The 22,588-nt window shown below is 37.9% G+C and overlaps 1 protein-coding gene across 6 annotated transcripts in view; it reads left to right on the forward strand.

Annotated features, from left to right (window-relative positions):
* Window positions 1–11,638, forward strand: part of Rap1gds1 (Rap1 GTPase-GDP dissociation stimulator 1) — a 148,016-nt gene extending 136,378 nt beyond the window's left edge. For 4 of the 6 annotated variants that reach the window (XM_026402008.2, XM_026402009.2, XM_026402011.2 and 1 more), the window contains 3 exons: window positions 2,336–2,462; window positions 5,535–5,663; window positions 9,856–11,638. In XM_026402008.2, coding sequence (XP_026257793.1) covers window positions 2,336–2,462; window positions 5,535–5,663; window positions 9,856–9,983 — 384 coding nt within the window. In that variant the 3' untranslated portion in view covers window positions 9,984–11,638. Of the gene's footprint in view, window positions 1–834; window positions 895–2,335; window positions 2,463–5,534; window positions 5,664–9,855 lie in introns of those variants that run through there. The other 2 variants (XR_003301967.2, XM_026402013.2) reach the window with 2 other exon arrangements.
* The last annotated feature ends 10,950 nt before the right edge of the window (window positions 11,639–22,588 follow it).

Here is a 22,588-nt window from a genome sequence, read left to right on the forward strand (position 1 = left end):
ACTAATTGGAGGGGGAGTTGAAGGTCAGGTGTCTCTAGTTTTCCCCGAGTCTTTATGCAGGTTCACTCTGATAATCCCTTCCTAGGAAAGCCTAGGAGAGATTTTATGTGAATTCCCTGCTGTATGGTAGATGAGCTGAGTAACACACACCTGTTTTATTGTTGCATCTGTGGGAGAGTGGCGGTGGTTACGTCAGCTCTCCAAGATGGTGGCCGCTGGTTTCCTTGGTGGAGTTTCCATCGTGGGGGATAGAACTGTAACGCTTCCTTCCCTGTCTGAAATCCCTAACTCAGCCTGGGGGTCAGCGAGGGCACAGCCAGCAGGATTCCACAGAATCCACAGCGCCGCTTCTTGGTGTCGCCCCGCCATCTGTAGCCGGGGGGCGGGCCGCGCGGATCAGTCAGCCCGCCAAACATTATAACTTAATCTGAGCTTCAATTTCTTCATGTGTAAGCTGGAAATAATATGTAATTCATGGAATTTTCTGCAGGATAGAAAGAAACTATTATCCATAAGCTACTCACTTAAGTTTCCAGCATAAAATCATTGCTCCAAAAGATTAGCCATCAATTTTACTGTCTTTTCTGTCATATAATTCAAGTACAATGCCTTATTTCTTTTATCCCACATTCTATCAGGCAAAGCAACCCCACGGAGTAGCTAGTCAATAAACATTTGTTAAAGTAGTTAGAGATAAGGCAGGCATTTTAAAAGGAAATAGCTTTTCCTTGTGGAAAAGATGAAGCAGCAGCTGTATTTGGACTTAAGGGAGGACTATTCATTTCTGATGCATAAACTTCCCCATATTTATTCCCTGCTCTTCTACCACTGCAGACTTTTCAGGGTGACTCGAAAGATAGAGGATGAAATGACAGTCCAAGGACCTTCCTGAGGTGACTGCATATGTATCTATGAATGTTTTGTGATCTTTAATCAGTCAGCTTCTGTGTGAAACTTATAAAATTTTATAAAATTCATAAACATTTTTGTAAAATACTAATTTTAAGAATTATGTATCAGATTCAAATAAACTGTCACCAAGTAAGCAGTAAATTGGAAGGTTAGAAAAGACTTTAAAGGGTAGTTTCTTGCTTTTCTAAAAGAAGTTAATAGGATAAGACTTACAGGATGCCAGAATATAGATAGCTACCATAAAAATTCATTTCTTAGACTTCATTGATGGTAGAATGTTTTATCACTAAACAAGTTTAGGCACAGAACAAAGATATTTTTGATAAATAGTTGTCTTACAATTTTAAAATAAGATGGAAGGATAAAGGAAACCTTATTTCAGCAATTTGAAATAAATATCTGTAATTAAAGTTAGTTTTATAACACTGAAGCTAACTTTGACAGTTTACTTTTTTAAAATATACAAAGCTTACTTCATATTACTAAAAATAGTGAAAGCTAGCAAAGAAAGCAACTTTTGAAATATTCTAAAATTGAGACTTCCCACTAAATCATATTTAGTCTAAGAATTCTAAAACAAAACCCTCACTGGAATGAAGACTAAATGGTTACTGGAAATAAGTGTGATTATTTTTTTTCCGTCTGATTTTTGCCAGATATCCTTATGTGTTTTCATGTTATAACTTTGTAATTATTACAAAATTGTGTGAGAGATACACTTATCATCCCAGCATCATAAGATGAAGTCTCTGGGATGGGAGAGGCTTGGTAGTTGGCTCAGACTCAGTATTGGCACTGGGATTTATTAAATCCAGAGCTCACTGCTTCCTCTCCCTTGTAGAAGGGCAGATCTCTAGGCCCCATGAGAAATGAGGGCAGAAAGAATTTTGATTAAAGTTCTGTTCAGTCCTTTGGCATGTCATTCAGTTCTCATATTCCATCAGATTGAGTCAAGGGGTAAAAGGTACTTTAAAAAAAAAATGTTTTCATATAAAAGCTTTACCTAGAGCCAAGAGAGCCACTACCTGGCACTATCATAAAAATTTAAAAAGGAGAAGTTTTATTTTGTTTTTTAATTCCAAGTTTTATTTCTCTTTTGTTGATCCTAAGGTAGTTCAACATTTGGGGACATTGGAGCTTTTATTTCTTTGACTTTGATGGCTTCTAGGCCTCTATTCCATCATATGAAGTGCAATGGTCTTTTTCTCTCAAGCAATTTGTCATCTTTTGATGAATTTATTTAAAGCTAAAAGCTTTTTCCTTTTCTTCCATGAAGAAAAAAATTTATGGTTAAAATGTAATGATTCATACAGAACTCTGTCAAAAAACCACTCAACAATGAATCTGAATTAACTGATTGTAACATGATTGTTTTTTATGTTTAGAATTAAAGTTTATAATTCTATTTATTTATTTATTTTAGGATGTAATTAAAGCCATTGTACAGAGTGGTGGCATCAAGCATCTAGTTACCATGGCAACTAGTGAACATGTAATAATGCAGAATGAAGCCCTTGTTGCTTTGGCATTAATAGCAGCTTTAGAATTGGGTAAGTACCTCAGTGACAAATTTATTTTCTCCTATTTTTATCTTGGATAAAAGGAAGTACAGGAGTGGAATAAAAGTCAGATAAAACCTTAAAACAGATTTTTTTAAAAAGTCATATAAAACCTTAATCGGAAGCATTTTGCCAGTGTGTATATGTCCTTGTATCTGAGTAAATGAAATCATATTACATAGTTTGTTTCCATAAGCTGTTTCCTTTGGTTGTGTTTTTGGTAACATTTTTAGGGAAATGCTTTAAGTTTAACTTTTAGGTTATATCTCAGTTTATAGCCACTTAGAGAATATAGAAAACATTTTTGGTAGGCTTTACATAAAAATGAAATAATGCTTAAAATACCACAGCAAGTGAAGAATCTGTCATTCTTCTTGTGACCCAGAGATTCTCTTCCATCCCTTCTGATTCTATTAGAGTTCTCTCTTGCTCATCTTCTCTATCACCATGGTTTCTATTGTTTTGTAGCATTGCCTTCTCTAAATTCTTATCTTCTGTCACTCTTCTGCATATTTTGTGTTCAAAACTTCCAAAAAGCAGTCCAGATTATTCCATTAGTTTCTCCATCATCCCTGTGGGCAGTATTCCACCCAAGCTAACTCATGCACACCTAACATATGGGAAGCAACCTTTGGCTCAGGAACCAATGGACTGATATAGTCATTCATGGACTGTGTATCAATGTCATACAGCCTGTGATTAAGGCCTAAGGCTGCTTTACATGAAGAACTATACACTGGTAGGCATGTCATGTCCAGTTGTAAGCCATATGTGTAAACACTATTAACGCATCTCTCATTCCTACTGATATGTACATCCATAATTCTCACACAGAGGCAAGTAGACCCATCAACTTGAGAAGGCAAAAGCAGAAGAGAAATATGGCACATCTTCCTCTAGTGTAAGATTTACTAGATTTATAAATAAGATGTGAATTTTTGTCATCTTAATTTAAATAATTATAAAACTTATACTATAAGTAGAATGTAAAAATGCTTCAATTTGAAAGATAAAAAGACTGAGAATGACTTTGGCGGATGGTTAGAGATGCTTTGGAGGTCCTTGCTTAGTCTCCCACTGTTTAGGTAGATTATAAGAGTCTCTCTAGAAGTCCACACACTCTAAGTGCGGAGGCCTTGAGAATCAAGACGTGGTATCAAACCATCTTTGCTGGTCTAATTTTAAATGGCTCAGGGAGGGAGCAATTAAAGAATATTTTGATCTCCCAGCCTAAGGTGAAGCTGGTTTTATGTCCTACATATATTGTATCTTCCAAACAAGGTAGTTTCATGAACTTCCTGATAGCTGATAATTTGTTTCTGAGTCTGGTCACCTTACATACAACTATATAAAATGACAATACAAATGCATATTTTTATTGAAACCTAGTGTTTCCTAGGCTTCTTAAGCCTAAAATACAAAAATAAGGTCATTCTACCTTTTTGATGTATAACATGCTTTGGAAAGCATATTTCTCCAGTCTTGTGTCATTATAGAATATCTTATGTTAAGGAATTATCACTATAAATTTTTATATAATAGGAATAATAGAATTTTAAGAATCTTCATCTCTTTTTTAAAGATAATTATATTCACATATATCGCAAATAGTAATAGAGTGAATCATTTATAACAGTACCTATAAAGATTATGAACATCCATAATTCTCACACAGAGGCAAGTAGGCCCTTGCCTCTGTATTCACATATATCGCAAGTAGTAATATAGAGTGAATCATTTATAACAGTACCTATTTCCTTATCATCCACCTTGTCCCTAACCCCTTGAAAACTATCTTTCATTTCTATACCTATCATTTCAAAATGTTACATAAATTAGATCATAAAGTATGTCATTCTGGGGGCTTGGCTTCTTTTGTCTGTTTGTTTGCTTAGCATAATTCCTAAGACTCATCTGTTATCAATGGTACATGTTCATGTTCATGCTTTTGTACTGCTGAATAGAATTCCATGGTATGTATGTACCAGCTTGTTTACCCAGTTCTCTGTTAAGGATATTTAGGCTGATTCCAGCTTTAAGTTTTCATTTTTCCAGATAAATGTCTCTGAGTACACTGCTGGGTTATATGGTAGCTTCATGTTTAGTTTTTAAAGAAACTTTGAAACTCTTTTCTAAAGTGGCTGTCCCACCTTACGTTCTCAATAGCACTACATAAGTGATCTAATTCTCTCTAAATCTTCACCAGCATTTGATCTCAACACTATTTTTTTTTTATTTTAGCCATACTGACAGCTATATTGTGATATCTCTAGTTTTAATTACTATTTCCTTAATAGTTTACAATACTGAACATCTTTTCATGTCTTTATTTGCCATCTTTATATTCTTCGGTGAAATCCGTATTTTATTTCTTTTGCCCATTTCTAATATTTTTCACCTATGGAAGTTTGAAAGTTCTTTATTCTAAAAGATTCATGGTTTTCGTTTCACATGTAAGCCTGTGCTCCATGTTGAGTTAATTAATATCTGTATAAGGTAAGAGGTTTAGTTCAGAGTTGTTTTTTGTTGTACCTCAAATTGCTGTCCCACCATTGAGAAAACTTTCCTCCACTGAATTGATTTTGTACCACTGTCAAGTACCAATTGATAATATATGTGTGGGAACCCAAAGTGTCCTCTATTCAGTTCCTTTGATCTGTGTATCTGTCTATCCCTTCACCAATCACTCCACCTGTTTTGATACTGTAGCTACACTATATGCCTTAATATCATAAATAATAATAATATAGGAGAAATTCTTCTACATCAAGTTGTTTTAGTTATTCTAGGGCCTATGGTTTTTCCATATAACTTTTAGTATAAGCATGTCTGTCTTATTTTCTAAATTGCCTTTTATTAAGAGGAATGTTTTAATGATGAATCATAAGCCAAAACTCCTGAAATCTAGTATTGTTTACTATTTTCACAAGGTCTGAATTTAATATTTTCCCTTTTGGAAAGGTTCACATGGTTAGTTTCTAGAAGCAGCAGCAGTGGTTAGCTAAGGGTACTTGGTTCATACACAGTGGATATAACTTACTTTTTAATTGTTTGCTATTCTAGGAACTGCTGAAAAAGATCTAGAAAGTGCTAAGCTTGTACAGATTTTACACAGACTGCTAGCAGATGAGAGAAGTGCTCCTGAAATCAAATATAATTCAATGGTCTTGATCTGTGCTCTCATGGGATCTGGTAAATATTTCTTCTATGGTTGACATCAAATATAAAGTATAAATGCTGACTTTGTGTATAAATAGCATTAGAAACTAGTTTATGGAGATTATAGGTTGCTTTTACACTGAAAATTCTCCCAAAAGATTTTTTTATAATGAAAAGTATCATATAATAAATAAAAGCAAAAAACAAGTTAATTATATAAAATAACATTTTAGGGTCAATAAAACTTATAAAAAAAGAAGTTCTGATTTCGTATGCTAAGCTACTCCCTAAGGAATTCTTCAAGGAATCTTTGGTATTTGTACCATGGACACTTGAAAAGAATGTGTATTCTACTGTTGTTGGGTAGAGTGTTCTACTCTAAATTCCAATTAGATCCTGTGGGCTGGTTATGGTCTTGAGTATCCTATATTCTTGCTGGGTTTCTGACTAATTATTCTATCAATTGTTGAGAGAAGAGTGTTGAAATCTTCAAATGTAATTGTTTTGTTGATTTTTTTTTTTTTTTTTTTTTTTTTTTTGGTGCTGGGAATTGAACCCATGGCCTTGTCCATGTGAGGCAAGCACTCTACCACCTGAGCTATATGCCCAGCCCCCAAGTTCTGTCAGTTTTTCCTTCCTATATTTTTTAACTCTATTTGTGTGGATTTAAGATTGCTGTGCCTTTAAAGATTGACTCTTTTGTAACTATGTAATATACCTCTCCATTTTTTCTTGCACTGAATTCTACTTTATCTGACAGTAATATAGCTGCTCCTACTTTCTTTTTTTCTTAAAATATATATATAAAATTTTAGTTGTCAATGGACCTTTATTTTATTTATTGATATGTGGTACTGAGAATCAAACCCAGTGCCTCATACATGCTAGGCAAGCGCTCTGTCACTGAGCCATAGCATAGCAGCCCTGCTCCTGCTTTCTTTTGAATTATATTCATATTACCTCCCTCCACCTTTCCAGTTTCCATTTGTATCATTAATATTTGAAGTGTCTTGTAGATAATTTAGTGGAGTCATGCTTTATAATCCACTCTGCCAATGCCTTTTGATTAGTATGAATATTTACATTTAATGTAACGACTGATATCTTTTATTGTGTGTGGTGCTGGGGATTGAATGCAGGGCTTTGTGCATTCGAGGAAAGCACCACCTGAGCTATATCCCCAGCCCACAACCAATCTCTTATGGTTTAAGTGTACAATTCCATTTTTCTTTTTTTTTTTTTCAGACCTTCTGTAGGTTGCTTGAACAAGTTCTAGTTCCTGTACTCTTCGTATTTATAATTTGTAATTAATATTTTCTCTATATACATTTAAAACTAGACTCTCATAATTTTTGCTTCACTAATTGAATGTGATACAAAAAAAATTCTTAGGGAAAATCTACTGTATTTACCCTTGTATTTAACCCCCGCCCTCACCTTTTCTTAATCATTTCCTTTGAATCAGAAAACTCCCTTAACCATTTTTTTAGGTTAAGTAATCTACTAACAGCTTATAGTTTTTCCTTCCTTATTTCTCCTTCATTCCTAAAAAAGTGTCTTCTCTGGATAGACTATTCTGGGTTCCTAGTTTTGTTTTTTGTACTTGAACAAATGCTATGCCACTTTCTTCTAGACTCTTCTGGTATCCGTGGCTTCTGATGAGACAGCCACTGTACTCCATTTCCCCCTGCCCAAGTAAAATGTCATTTCTGTCTCCCAAATTTTTTTCATTTTAAACCTATCATTTATGACATGGGTTTATCATATGTGAAGTTTGTTCATCTTTTTGCATCTATAGGTCATGTCTTTTACTATTTATTCAAGTATTTATGCAGCTCTGACCTGTTGTCTCATTCCAGGTATCTGATGAGAGATTTAGTTATAGTGTTAAAGCTCCTGAGAATTTAGTTTTTCTCTTTTTTTTTCTTCTGGTGTTTAAAGTGAGCAATTTTTGTTTTGTTTATTGGTACTGGGGATTGAAACCTGGAATGCTTTACCACTGAGCTACATCCCTAGTAAATTGCTGAGGCTGGCCCCAAACCTACCCTCCTCCTTCCTCAGCCTCTCCTGGAATTATAGGTGTGTGCCACTGTGCCCAGCTTCTTCTGTTCTGTCTTAAAGTTCACTGATTATTTCTTCTGTTCCCTACATTCCAGTGTTAATCCTGTCAGTTTTTTTTAGTTATGATTCTAAAAATCATACTAAAATCATACCATTTGCTTATTCTTTATATCTTCTATTTCCTTGATAAGACTTTTTTAAAAATTTGTTTTAAGCATGTTCATAATTCTTGAGCTACTTTTTAATTGCAGTAAAATATACAAAATTCTATTTTAACCATTTCTAAGTACATAGTGGCATTAAATACATTAAGTATAGTTAAAGCTGTGTACCATTCATCTCCATACCATCTTCCATCCTCCCAAAGTGAAACTCTGTACACATTAAACCACAGCTCCCCATATACTCCTACCGTCTGCCTTTATGAATTTCACTGCTCTTAGCACCTCATATAAGTGAAATGATAAGACGCAAAATGACAGATATTTTATTTAACTTAGCATACATCTTTAAGGCTCATCAATGTTGTAGCACATATCAGAATTTCATTCCTTTTTAAGGTTGAAATTTTTTTGTCTATCCCTCTATTAATGGACATTTAGATTATTTCCATCTTTGGCTCTTGTGAATAATGCTGCTGAGAAGATAAATATAAAATTATCTCTATGAATCCTTATTTTCAGTTCTTTTTGGTGTTGCAGAAGTGGAATTGCTGGTAATTCTGTTTAATTTTTTAAGAAGCTGCCATAACTGTTTTCCATAGTGGCTGGGCCATTTAACTTTTCCACAGGTAAAACATATGGACTCCAGTTTCCCAATGTCCTCACCAATATTTATTTTCTCTTGTTTCTGTAATAGCCATTTTAATGAGTATGTGGTGCTATCTTTTTTTGTGATTTTGATTTGCATTTCCCTAATGAGTAGGGATGTTGTAGATCTTTTCATGTGCTCGTTTATAAATCTTCTTTGGAAAAAATGTCTATTCAAGTCCCTTGTCTATTTTTAAAATTGTTTTGTGTGTTGAGTTGTAAGAGTTCTTTATGTTCTGGATATTAATCTCTTATTAGATATGATTTACAAATGTTCTCCTATTCTGTGGGTTGCTTTTTTACTTCATGATAATGCCCTTTGTTGCGCAAAGGGTTTATTTTGATGAAATCCAGTTCATCTATTTTTTTTTCTTTTGTTGCCTGTATTTTTGATGTCATATCCAAGTACTCATTGCTAAATCCAAGGTCATGGAGTTTTTTCATTGTTTTCTTCTAAACACTAAGTTTTAGCTCTTTGCTCTATTTTGAGCTTATTTTTGTATATGGTAAAGATTCAAGTTCATTTTTTGGTATATGGTATCCAGTTTCTTCAGCACCATTCATTGAGAAGACTGTCCTTTTCTCATTAAATTGTCTTAGCCCCTTTGCCAAAAATCATTTGACCACATATGTGAGGGTTTATTTCTGAGCTCCTTTCTATTAGTCTGTTATGTGTGTCTGTGTACGAGCACCATGATGTTTTGATTATTGTGGCTTTATATCAAGTTTTGAAGTGGTGACCTCCAATTTTGTTCTTTTTCAGGATTGTTTTGTAGATTTTTTCCTTGAATCATTTCCATTTTTACTAAAAATACTGATTCTAGTATTAGATGTCAGTCCTATCAAAATAAATATATGAACTTTAGGAGTGTTGATTTAATTTATCAGATTTCCCCCTTCCATAGTAGATTCTCACAGTCTTAAAAGGAATCTGATATTTTCCTATAATTAAGGTTAAACAGAGCCAGGAACACGAAGATAGGAAATCTGAAAGGGAGCCCGGTGTCACAGAAATTTGTTGGAATGATGTGAAGTATAAACTTCATTTGCCACCAGATTAATTTGAAACAGATTCTAAGGGTTTCATTATTAAATCATTGGACTTCATGTTTGAACTGGTGAATAGGGTTCAGTTGTAACTGAACTTTGAGATCATACAATGAACTGTATTTAATTATAACTCATTATCCTAATTGATCTTAGACTATAGACCTTGGCATGATTTCTTTATAAAAATGTTTCAAATATAGTTTATGATTTATTACATTTCTATGCCTAGAATTGTTCCTAGTTTATATAGTGACATTAAAACTACCTAACACAACTACATCTGCCATCTTGTTTTTGCCTTCCAGAATCTCTACACAAGGAAGTGCAGGATTTGGCCTTTCTAGATGTTGTATCCAAACTTCGCAGTCATGAGAACAAAAGTGTTGCCCAACAGGCCTCCCTAACAGAGCAGAGACTCACAGTGGAAAGCTGAGAACTGCCTCTCCCTGACACGCGGCACCATCCCATCTAATTTCCCCTTTGTCCTCCATCCAGCTGCCTCTTCCACTTCATTCTCTACCACATCACTTGTGCATGCGTGTAATGTTCCAATATCAATTGAAGAACTGCTGTAGGTACCTGCCTAATAAGATTTCTAAACCCATAGTTAGTGTGAACATGACTGTCAAAACAAGTCTCCACCCATAACTGTTCTCTTGTATTCCTGTTGCTTGAGCTACATTAAGTAGAATGTGCATGTTGTAGTCCTATGATGATGTAAACTTGGTACAACATAATGACTTGCTCCTCACATGCAGTAAACCACATAATAACGTACTGGTAAATTAGAAACAAAGAATGCAGCAGGATCTGTCTAGCTTGAAGATGAAATTGAATAGTAAAAAAAAAGTAGCTCCATTTCTCTTTTTTTTTTTTTTTTTGGGGGGGGGGGTACTTGGAAAGCACAATGACCAAAACAAACTGTATGGCTGCTCCTTGGTTAGTCCTACCTACTAATGTCAATCCCATGGTACCTAGAGTTAAATAAAATTCCAGTGCTCACTCTTTATCCTATGATTTTTCCTGTTCCTAACTGTGTAGACTACTGAAAACTGCTATAACCTTGGCAAGACTTCTGAGGTTTCTGATTGATTCCATATTTAATTGACAGTCATCAATAGCCTAATATTGAAAACAGTTGTAGTTTTCAGTGTGGTTAACACTAAGAGGTTAAAGAATCCCTTTTTTGAGTTTTGCCTGTGGCACCTTAGATTCTGATATATGTGTAGTTTCATCTCAGAACTCCTTCCATCACTTAATCGGCATTGTTAACATTTGTCTTTAAAAGCCATTGGCATTTGTTTTCAACTGAGGAAAATTGAGTATAGCACATTTAAGAATGTATTTTTTCTGTCTTTCATCATTCAGGTTGAAAGCAAGAAGTTCATCTTTCATAGTCCTTTTTAAGCCTTATAGTGAGACATAGGAGGAAAGATGAAGAAAATAAGCTTGTCTAGACTAAAGAAAGGAAGGCAGGTTATAAAAGCCATAGTAGTCAGTCCAGTACATCCTGCAGGTGGCCTCATACTAATCACTATTCGGGTTTCCCACTCCACTTTCCCTCTGAGAACTACAGTAATCTTATAGGCTGTAAGAAAGCCAAGACTTGAGAAGAACCCCTTGGCAAAATATAGTGTACTCTTCACTGCCAATACACTATGGGTTTTTAGAGCTTTGACACACGATCTTTGTAAATTAATCAGAATGTCCCTGTGACCCATCTGCCTTCTCCCCATACCCAGGTTTGACCACTACTGGCCTACAAGGGAGGCTGGGCTTCACTCCAGGACTGCAAGGCAGCAGAAAAGGGCTGCCAAGGAGGGGACAGGAGTTCCTTCCTCTCTACCTGAGATGCCCATCTCTGTGTGATCTAAGTTGGACTTTTGACTCATACAGCTGTAATTCAAGAATGTTAAAACCCTAATGAAGAACCTTTTGATTGTTCCCTTTGATATCTAACTCTAAGGGACTATTGTGAGTGCTTATGCTACACTTTCTGTAAGAATGATCTTGTATTTATTGTTGTTCTCCTGGGCTGGATAGTGGACTCTATTTTGTTAGGTTTTGAAAGACATCTGTAATGTTACATAATAGACTATCCATATTAATAACTTAATAAATAGTGTATCAAACTATAATAGTATCATTTGGTTTATCTGTGTATTTTACATGTATCTGCTCATTGTGGGTACTCAATAAGTATTGGTGAAATGAATGAATTCCTACTTATGAAGTTTCCAGAATGCCTGAATTCATTCCAGATAGACTTGATTGATAAGTGATCTGTCCTTATTGAAAAGCATTATAAGGCAAGCCTCAAAACAGAAACATCCTAAAATCATAGAATTGAGAGAAGTCACCATTTGGGCTAGCTGCCAACAATCAATTCACTAATAACTCTAGTGCCCCAGCTCCAGCAAAACCAAGTGCAGGTCAAATCACCAATTCTACAGGAGGACCAGAAGGCTGTGCCATAGGATTACAGGGTCAGCAGTTAGTACACTAAACCACAGCAGTTTCTGGGAGAACACAGACTGTTCCATTCCTCATCTGCTATTACTAATTTTAGTTTAAAGGCCACTGTTAAAACCAAGGGAGAGAACTGGAAGAGCAGCATAACAAAGCTTGACCTGTCATCTTGTGACAGGTCTAGAGCACAGATGAAAAGCAGAACAGCCAAGAATCCCAGCATAGAAGATGCCTGAATGCAATGCACTAGAATGGTCCACCTTTCCCTCTGCCCCAATAGCAATCTGGAATCTTGCTAATCATCTGCCCAGATTGTAATTAGCTCAACAGTTGATCAAACGCTAGTTCAGAGTCCAGCGGTTCCCTTGATAAAACATTTGAGCATGCTATAAGAATGGAGATGTGAAAAAGTTTTTCAGTTCTAAAGTAGTTTCCTCTCAAATGGAACAGACTGTAATTCTGGATGCAAACATTAGTGTGGAGTGGTCTGAGAAATACTGCATGTGAAGAATTCAGAAAGATGCTCCTCGGTGCCATTAGAAGGCTCATCTAATTCCATTGAACATACAAAGTGAAGATGTCTGAATGTTAAGACATTTACTTAGGGTGAGCATTACCCTTTTGTGTCCAGCTGTTAACAGAATCAGTAAGTTTAAAAGCCCCTCAGCTCCACACAAATTCTAATATAAAAACACTTGGAAGAATGCACACTACCTGTCCCACTTCCTAAGCAAACCAGAGGATCAGGCTGGTGTTATGAGCAGCGCCATCTCCTCACAGGTAGCTCAGATAGTTACTCTGCTCCCTAGTATTACCAGTGCAGCTTTTAAGGAGTAAAAATGGAACAAGTTGGATACTAAGTCATTAAAGTTAAGGCTTAGGTAGAATTGAAGTTTATACCCATGACCACCCCAAAGCCAAACTTGCTTTTTCTTTTATGTCTAACCTCTCATCACATACTTGGAACTTAACTATGACCCAGAAATACATGGTTTTCCATGTAAACGTGTGTACAATCTTACTTTAACATGCTTAGCCACACAGTTAAAACCTCGTTCAGTATGTGCAAGAACTTATGGTGTTTGTCACAAAGGGCATACATATAGAGAGAGAAAGAGGCAAATTTTTTTCTGTTTTGGGATTCAGTTAAAATAGCTAGTAGTTGTTTTATTTATTTTAAGGAAGTATAAAGCCTAATTCTATCATTATTTGAAGTCCTTTCGTTTCAAGTTTGGGATTTTTAAATGATATAATTTTGAAGGTTTTTATTGTTAATTTGTTTTAGTTTTGCTTTTCATCACTGTGATCAAAATACCCAATAAAAACACCTTAGAGGAGGAGAAATTTATTGGGGGCTCATAGTTTCAGAGGTCTCAAGCCACAGGCAGCTAGTTCCACTGCTCTGGATCCAAGGTGAGGCAGAACATCATAGGGGAAGGGCCTAGTGGAGGTAAGCTTAATCTGCTCAGCTCATGGTAGGGTCAGGAAGCAGAGAGAACTCCACTTACCAGGGACAAAATACAAACCCCAGTGACCTACTTCCTCCAGCCACACCCTACCAGCCTACAGTTACCCCCCCCCCAGTTAATTCATATTGGGGGATTAATATGCTGATGAGCCTAACCATTTTATCACTGAACGTTCTTACATCATCTCACATGTGAGCCTTTGGGGGGACATCTCATATCTAAACCATAATATCTTAAAGTAGAAACTTCTAAAGCCTTATCCAGGCTTCCAGTATATATACTTTAACAGTATATCTTTTTTTAAAAAAACATAATTTATTTTCAAGTATAATTGTGAGACATTACTATTAGTCCACTAGTTACTGTGTCATTTATTAATTTCCAGGAAGGAATCCTTATGAAGAAAAGAGAATCTAGTTTACCATCAGCTTACTGACAAAAATTAACTCCTACATGTATGTTTATTTTGCATTTATAACCACATCCACTTTAACATGGACCTCACTTCTGGCCAGATGTCTTTATTTTTCCCTTTGGAAAGGGAGTGCCCTATAAAGAATAGAGCCAAGCCTAGTGGGAATGGAAAGAAGCCAAAACTGTCTACTGGTGAGTGGGTACACCCCTCCCTTCAGGGTGTCCATGTATTCACATGAAAAACCTCCTTAAGGGACTTTCACAGTATTTGTCCTGTTACCATCCTCCCATCACCAGAGGTCGGGGCCTCTGTCCTTGACTTCTTCAGGGAGATTCAGATTCTCTGCTTTACTCTGTGTCAAGTATAGGAACATCAGACAAACACTAAACTCACTTAGAATAACTGAATAAGGAAGGTTAAACAGTATTCTAAGATAATAGAAAGGCTTGGAGATCACAACCCAAAACAGAAAAAAGATGCAATATCAGGTGAAGAATGAGAAAGAAATCTAACTTCAGGCTCATCTTTACAGGAACCCAAAATAACTAATTTGAACTGCAGCCAACCATAGTAGACAACTCCCTTTACCCCACCCTCTTTTTTTTTTTTTTTTTAAGTTTCCAGAATGCAATCCTGGCTACCACACCTCTCCTATAATGACATGTAGGGGAGGAGTCCTGAGTGAATCATGTTCTATTCTTTTACCCTCACAATCTCATCTTCTAGTGCCCACCAAAGTTAAAGAAAGGGACACAGCAGAGTGAGCACTTCATAATATATTAAAGTAATCACTATTAAATCTCTGCTTCCCCCTCTCCCACCTCTTGCCCTCTTATTTCCCTTTCAGATAACAGAAATACAGGGACTTCCTCTGAAGCACAGGAAGTGAGAGCAAGATATACACTGACTAAGAAGAGCATCTGATGAAAATTCATTTTCTTTCTATACAAGGAGGGACTAACCAGGTGTTTGTATGTTTTATAACCAAATTGGAGAGTCAGTCAGTCTATGAAAAGCATGCTTTGTCATACCTGTGGCTACCATCAGACACAAAGTTCCAGAATGATATTCTGGCATTCTTCACTGCAGCAACTGCCCAGTGGGAGAATTTTACATAGTTTAAGTGTTATGTCATACGTGGCTACATCTTTTCCCACTTAGTAAGAATTTTTCACATTACTATAAGCTCTTGAGTTTTTTAAAACCTCATTTTAAATTACTGCATATTCTTCAATAACATGTCTATATCATAATTTACTTAACCTCTTCCCCACATCTGGACTTTTAAGATGTATTTTGAGTTTTGAAAAAAAAAAAAAACCCCAATGCTATCTTGAGAGCATTTTCTGAACTAAAAACTACTTTCTGCCCCCTATCCTAAATCAATAATAGCACCATTTTTTTCTTCCTCAAGGATCCTTATCCATTTCTCAATGTGGCACAGTTTCCTCAGCCTCCTTTCATCCTTCCTGGATACTCTGCTCCTTTTGTGGACCTCCAGGCACTTTTGTCACCTCCTGGACACTGTTCTGGCCAAGCCCTCCCACTCTCCTGAGGGTCCAAGACAGTGCCATCCTCCGGGGCAGCCAGGCGTTGTATCACTTATACCCAGTCATTTATCGCCACCTCCACTCCTCCCAAATATCACATGGGTCCCCAAAAAGAGAGGGGCAACACCTCACATCTCTAAACACCCTTGCAGCTGGTGTTCAGCTGCCTAATTGGAGTCTGCCTCTCAGCACTGTCATCAACAGCTCCCAGCACTTTTGCACCTCGTACCAAGCCTGTGAACCAACCGCTCTGATTTGTTCCAAGCAGATAAACACTCTGCAGGCACTGCTCACATGGAGAGGGGCCAGAAGAGGGTGGAGAGCCTCTTCTTCATAAGAATCAGCAGGTATCAAATACTCCATGATTCTCTGCCCTGGCCAAACTGTTTCTTTCCCTATAAACGGAGATAGCATGTATTTTATATGGTCTGTATCTTTTTTTTTTTTTTTCGAAAAAGGAAAAGGAAAGGGTGAAATGGGTAGCATTAAACATTTAAAATTTAAATCATTTTGCATAAAAGTCTAGCTTCTGATTTGTCTTTAAAAATAGGAAGATCTAGGAGCTGAATCTCAGTGGGAAAGCCCGTGCTTAGGCATATAGGTCAGTGTAGAGCATGTGCTTAGTGTTTGTGAAGCCCTGGGTTCAGTTCTCTGCAACATCAACAACTAGTAAAGTCTAGCAATCAGGGACTCAATGTTGCCTGAAGGAGCATTTGGCTGTGGCCCATGCTGGACAAGGCATACCTCTCCAGTCCCCACCTGGTCCACATCCTGCGTTCACCTTAACTCCATAGCCCTGGAAACCCATGCAAATGTAACTCTGTGAAGACCTCAGATGCAAGGTCATCTGCTCCCAGAGCAGGAGCAAGGTGAACAGACTTTTTTGGTAGGGGGGAGTTCTTGAGCAAAATAAAAAATCCACCATTCTGGGGACAGTCCATGTGTAAAAGAGGTCCAAATATTTGACCCAAGGGCATTTCTATGACCTACGCAAAAATGCATTATTTTTATCCTCTCAGAGAGAAGACTTGACATTCTGAAGGCCAGTGACAGCTGCAGTCTGACTGGCAAGTGGCAGGAACATGGGAACAGACAGCTGCAAGCTGTGCCCAAGCCTGTGCCCACCCTATCCTGCTAAAAGGAGAGAGCCAGTGTTGACCTTGCCATCCCATAGCAGGGATGGCAGCATCCTATGGTGACTGCAGGAATTTAGAAAGTCCCTTCTTAGCCCAGTTAGGAATGCAGCCCTTCTTCTGAGGCCAAAGACTTCCAGATGATCGTCTTTATCCCATGAGCCAGGACTCCTTAAGCAATGCAACACCCTGCTAACCCATGCTCACTGGCCTCTGTGAGGCCTTCTTTTGGAGAATTCATAGACTGCACCTGCCAACCTCCCAGGATAACCCAAACAACCACAATTGCCTCTTCATAGCCAACACCACAGAAATAAGTCTCCGCATTTAAAAAAGCTCACCCAAATGGAAGTTTGGCTCCATTCCCAACCAAGACCCCAGTGAAGAGGCACAAGCTGGTGCTAAATTTTTCAGTGACATCATGTACCAGAGGATGCTCAGGGAAAGCCAGGTAATCTTCCATGCCTTGGGCCACCAAGGATTGCCTCAAGAGGGAATGAAAATAAAGCAGTAGCACAAGAGCAGTTCCCAACCTTGCTTCCTCTAAAGATGGTCAACACAGGACCCCCAAAATGCCAGAACTCATCTCCCTGCCATATATGAAAAGGAATTCAGTGTCAATAAGAGAACTGAAACTGGTTTTGTGGCAGATATTGAAAGTTACTTTTTCAATATCCTGTCCCTCTATCTTCCTTATTAACTAAACCCCAATGTGACAAGCTTCAAAGATCTAATTTCCCAACTTTCCAAGCTTGTGCCACAGCTTCATAGAAATCTCTAGAAGGTCTTCACGGGTGCAAAGAACTTAGATCCTCAGTAGCATTAATGATCTGGGGCCCAGCTCAGCACTGAGGACCCTCCCACTGACGAGGTGAGACACACTGCTGCCTGTGGAAACCCTGAGAGCTGCATTTTCTGTTATTTAGCAGATTGAAATCTTGACCCACAAGGCTAGTCATCAAAGCATCAAGATCTACCCAGGACAACATGTTCTGCTCAGAGGCCATGGCCACAGAACTCATGAGATCAAAGCCCAAAGGATTAAAACAACTAGAGCTGCCAGTTTTAACTCCAAGTTCAAAAAAATCCCTAACAGCCTGACCTTCTGACCCAATAGCCTTTCTTCCTCACAACACGGAAATTAACTGGACATTTACTGAATACATCAGGTACTATGTTGGGGGAAGATGAGAAATTTATGACTATTAAGCAAATAAGGGCTTTAACTTAGATGTAAACAGAGTTCTAGGGGTCTGGAGAGAGAGGATTTGGGGCTCTCTGGGCATCCCAGGCCAGAGAGTGCACATGAAAGAAGGGTAGAAGTGAAAGATATGGTTGGAAAAAACAGTGGATTAGATGGGGAGAGGAGATTAGATATTTTAGTATTTTGTTACATAACAGAAGCAACAAAGATTTTAAAACAGCAGATTGGTATATTTGCTTTCTGTTTGGTTCTAGGACAAAAACTATTACCAATGGCAGTGTATGTGGGGGTACAGTAGACCAAGAGAGAAAGACACGCACATCCTATCAGCAGGGAGACTAATAAGTAATTGGGATTAATAGGCAAACCTAACAATTCTCTCTGGGTATCTCCTGTTTCTTCACATCTGTGAAAACACAGCTTTTATCTGAAACACTTAAAAAAGATTTATACAACCAACAGCCTGTGTGAGAGACAGGGTGTCCCTCTGGGGAAGAGAGGTGAATTTTGTTTTGTTTGTGTGTTTTTACTGCACAGGAGAATAAGGATAATGTCTCCCACGGGGAAAAAGCTTGGCCAGGATTGATTGCAGATGTCTTCATAATATTGGGTTTCTGAAGCTCGTAGTTCCTCAGGGCACAAACCCACTGTGTGTGTAGTATTCATCAGGGCCACTGTTCCCCATGGAACTTGGGGGTCAAGAAAAACTGCTACAAATGTGAAACTCATGCTACTTGCAATGCTTTGAGCAACAGAGTCCTTTGTTTTTAATCCAAGAGTCTCATGCCTTCTCTCTGAATCTCTGAAACTGTGGTAGTCCAACTACCAAAGTTAGCTGCAAATAGGGTAAAACTCTCAGATGCTTCACAATTTTTTAATTAATTAATCAAATTTTTTAAACATTTTTTTAGTTGTAGATGGACACAGTATCTTTATTTTTATTTATTTATTTTTATGTGGTGCTGAGGATAGAACCCAGGGCCTCATGTGTATGAGGCAAGCACTCTACCACTGAAAGGTACTGGGGTTTGAACCCAGGGGCCACTGAACTACATCCCCAGTCTTTATTTATTTAGGTAGGATCTCACTAAGTTTCTGAGGCTGGCCTTGAACTTGTCATCCTCCTGCTTTGGCCTTCTGTGGACTGGGATTACAGGCATGTGCCACCACACCCAGCTATTTATTAATTAATTTATTTTGCAATGCTGGGGATTGAACCCAGGGCCTTAAAGCTTAATCCAGGACTGGTAAAGTTTTGGGATACACTTATAAAGTAACGACTGGAACCAAAGATGACTGTGAGGTTTCTGAGTTGGATGACTGGGCAGAAGAGGGTAATACCACCCAGGAGGAGGAACACAGGAAGGAAAGAGGTTCCTGAGGAAGGATGGTAGCTGGTTTTAAACACTTGAGCTGTGCAGAGAGTCTTGAAGAGGAGCTGTCCAGCAGAACCCTGACTACAGGGGATGCTCTATAAACAAATTGAACCTCTCAGCAGCTCCTTCTATACTTCCTAAATTCACACACCTCTGTGCTACATTACAGTCCTCTAGAAGATGTCAACAACAGCTGCCCCTTAGGGGGGAAAAAAAGTAGCTGGGCATGGGAGGCTGAGGCAGGAGGATCTCAAGTTCAAAGCCAGCCTCAGCAACTTAGTGAGGCCCTAAGCAACTCAGTGAGACCCTGTTTCTAAATAAAATATTTTTAAAGGCTGAAAATGTGGCTCAGTGGTTAAGTACCCCTGGGTTCAATCCCCAGTACCCCCCAAAATTTTTAAAAACAACAACAACAACAAAACAAGGTGTGCTTTGTCTAACACTCAGGGAGTCAAATCCCTGAAGGTGAGCCTAGGTGTCTGAATTTTTCTTTTAAAGTTCTGAAGGTGATTTCAATCTACAGGGAGTGGAAAAGTAGTAGCCTATTAGAACCAAAGGCAATCACACTTTCCTTGAGAGCCTAAGAGCCTGACCTGGCAGCAAAAGGGCCATCTTATTTGGACAGGCAGGTGACCTCTTACTACATCAGTACATCAGGACTATTATCCAACCTCTTTCCTTTTTAGGGTCACCAAGTTTTCACTTAAGGACCAATAATCATTTGCCAAGGAAACCACTGCACATAAGAATGAGCAGACTTATGAACCTCCATCTCCAGATGTTGGACTAAGTAGATGTTATCTCTCAGAATAGTTCAGAGATCTTTTTGCCCCCATAAACTACCTTCCAGTGACATCATCTGGACACCTCATTCTAATCTTACCAGGCACAGTCCAGACACAACCATCATCCTCATGCAAAGCCAACTTCACTCAGACATCAGAAGCCCTGGAGGATCATGTGGGGTATGTCCCTTAACTCAGTGTTCCTCTATTAGCTTTCCACGTGGGCCTCACAGCCTTTCCATGGGTCTTGAAAAGTTCAGTCTCCCCTTACCCTTGGGACACCTACAGGGTAGCTGTGTAGTATAGCACATATATTTTTACTATTGTTTGAGCCTCAGTTCTATCTGATGATGCCACAAGAAATTTCTCAGCTTAGCCCCAAATCCATCTCCTTAAACAAAATTTTCTAAAAAGTGGTTTACCGAGAAATCCTTCAAGACTAGGAGGAACTCACAATTTATTAGCAAAGTAATTTCTTTAAAGGCTGAATCCCATCCATATTAACCTTTCCTGTTGGATGCTAAAACAGGATTAGTCGGGTGGAGGAATACAGAGGCACCCTGGGATGGTTAGAGACTTGAGGTGCTCAAGACAAAGGCCTGGGCTCATCCAGGGTTGACTAACATTTCCAAGATCAGTTCATCTTTGGAAAAAAAAAAAACACAAAACAAAACAAAAGTAAAACCCAACACTTCCAGGAAGTATAGGTAGCTCTGTTTTTCAGAATGAAAGTCCATGCTTTAAGAGAGAATGTGCTGTCCATCTACAAACAAGTCACTCTCATCCACTGCACCATGCTCAAAGAAATAGTCTAACTGCAGTTATTAGAGCAAATTACCATAGACTGGTGACTTTATAAGTAACAGATTTCTTTTTCATCATTCTCTTCAAGAGGCCCCTGATCCTGGTTATGTCCTTCCTTGGTGGGTTCATGGAGAGAGAGACAGAGAAGAAGAACGGACATCTTAACTCTCTTTTTTTATAAGGGCATTATTGCTATCATGGGGGCTTCAACCTCATGACTCATTTAAACCTAGTTACCTAAATGTCCCATCTCCAAATACCACAGCATTTGAGATTCAGGTTTCCATGTGTAAACTGGGGATGGGGGCACAAATACTAACTTTGTCATACTAGAGCACCTCTTATGCTAGAAACATCAAGATTAGCAACACAGGCCAATTCTATTAAGCATCTATGCCTTTAGGAAAGACACGATTCACACCTGTTCAAGTAAGATAAATCCTTCAAAAGAGGAAGCTGCAGAATTCCATCTTGGTGTGTGTAAAGGGGCTAACTCACTGAGACAGGTCTTCTTTGGGAAACCCATTTCACATGAGGTCTGAGGCATGGATAAGATTAAGGAGGAAAGAGCATTTGAACTCTTCATCCCATAAGGTACTATAAGTACAGCTTATTAAGGAAGAGCACTGAGAAGGGGTGAGAGAAAATAATAGATCTAAGACTATAAGCTATAGCCTGTGTGGCACATGGATAGTCAGAGACACCATGCATAAGTTTCCTTTTTTCTTCAAAGTAAACCAAAGAGTTTTCTCACTGTGTTGAGGTTACACAATATACTGCAGGGGTGGTGAGTGAATGCACTCTAAGAATCGTTCTGGAGCCTCACTATGCACACCTTCAAATGTAATTCATTGGTTCTCTTTCCATGACAGAGTTGATAATGGAATCAACATCTTTAAGACTTTTCTCTGTCCCATAGGAGTAAGCCCCATCTTATTCTTGTTTTAATGCTTTCCTGACCCTACATTCCTCCCTAGAACTTAGTAGAATGTCTTATATACCTGAGGCTCAAAACACTATGTTGAGACTCAAAATTTGAAAATATTCAAGGAAGCAGAGTAATGAAAACATTAAAAGAAATTAATTGAGAAGGCTAAGGTTGTAGCTCAGTGGTAGAGCACTTGCCTAGCATGTGTGAGACACTGGGTTCAACTTTCAGCATCACATATAAAAAAATGAATAAAATAAAGGTTCGTCAACAACTCAAAATATATACATTTTAAAAAAGAAATTGAGAACTAAATAGGTGTGAAATACCCTTGAGAGTCATTTTCTTATACTCTAACCAAGGGACTAGGGAGGGGAGCATTGAGGGGCACTTCTCTGCACTCTTAACATCTCTCAGTGGTGATTAAATCCAGCTAGCCTTCCATATCTAGGGATTCCTCATCTTTGGATTTCACTAATTATAGATTGGAAATTGCATATCAATAGATAGTCTGTAGTGATCATTACAGACTTTTTTCTTGTCATTATTCCCTAAGCAGTGAAGTATAACTATTTACATAGCATTTACATTGTATTAGTTATGATAAGTTTTCTAGAGATGGTATTTAAATATATAGGAGGATGTATGTAAGATATACGCAAAAACTGTACTACTTCATATAACAGACTTGCTTATTGATTTTGGCATCTACAGTGGTACCAGAGTTAATCCCTTATGGATACTGAAGGGCAACCATACCTCCCTCATAATAGATTTCAGTTTCTTGTATAGCTGGTATCCTAATATTTTATTAGTTAACAGAAATGCTATTCTAGGGGCTGTAGCTAAGTAATAGAGCATTTGTTTTACGTGCACAAGACCCTGGGTTCCAATCCCAACTCTGG

This window comes from Urocitellus parryii, chromosome 10 (assembly GCF_045843805.1).
Source record: "Urocitellus parryii isolate mUroPar1 chromosome 10, mUroPar1.hap1, whole genome shotgun sequence".
Classification (NCBI taxonomy): Eukaryota; Metazoa; Chordata; class Mammalia; order Rodentia; family Sciuridae; genus Urocitellus; species Urocitellus parryii.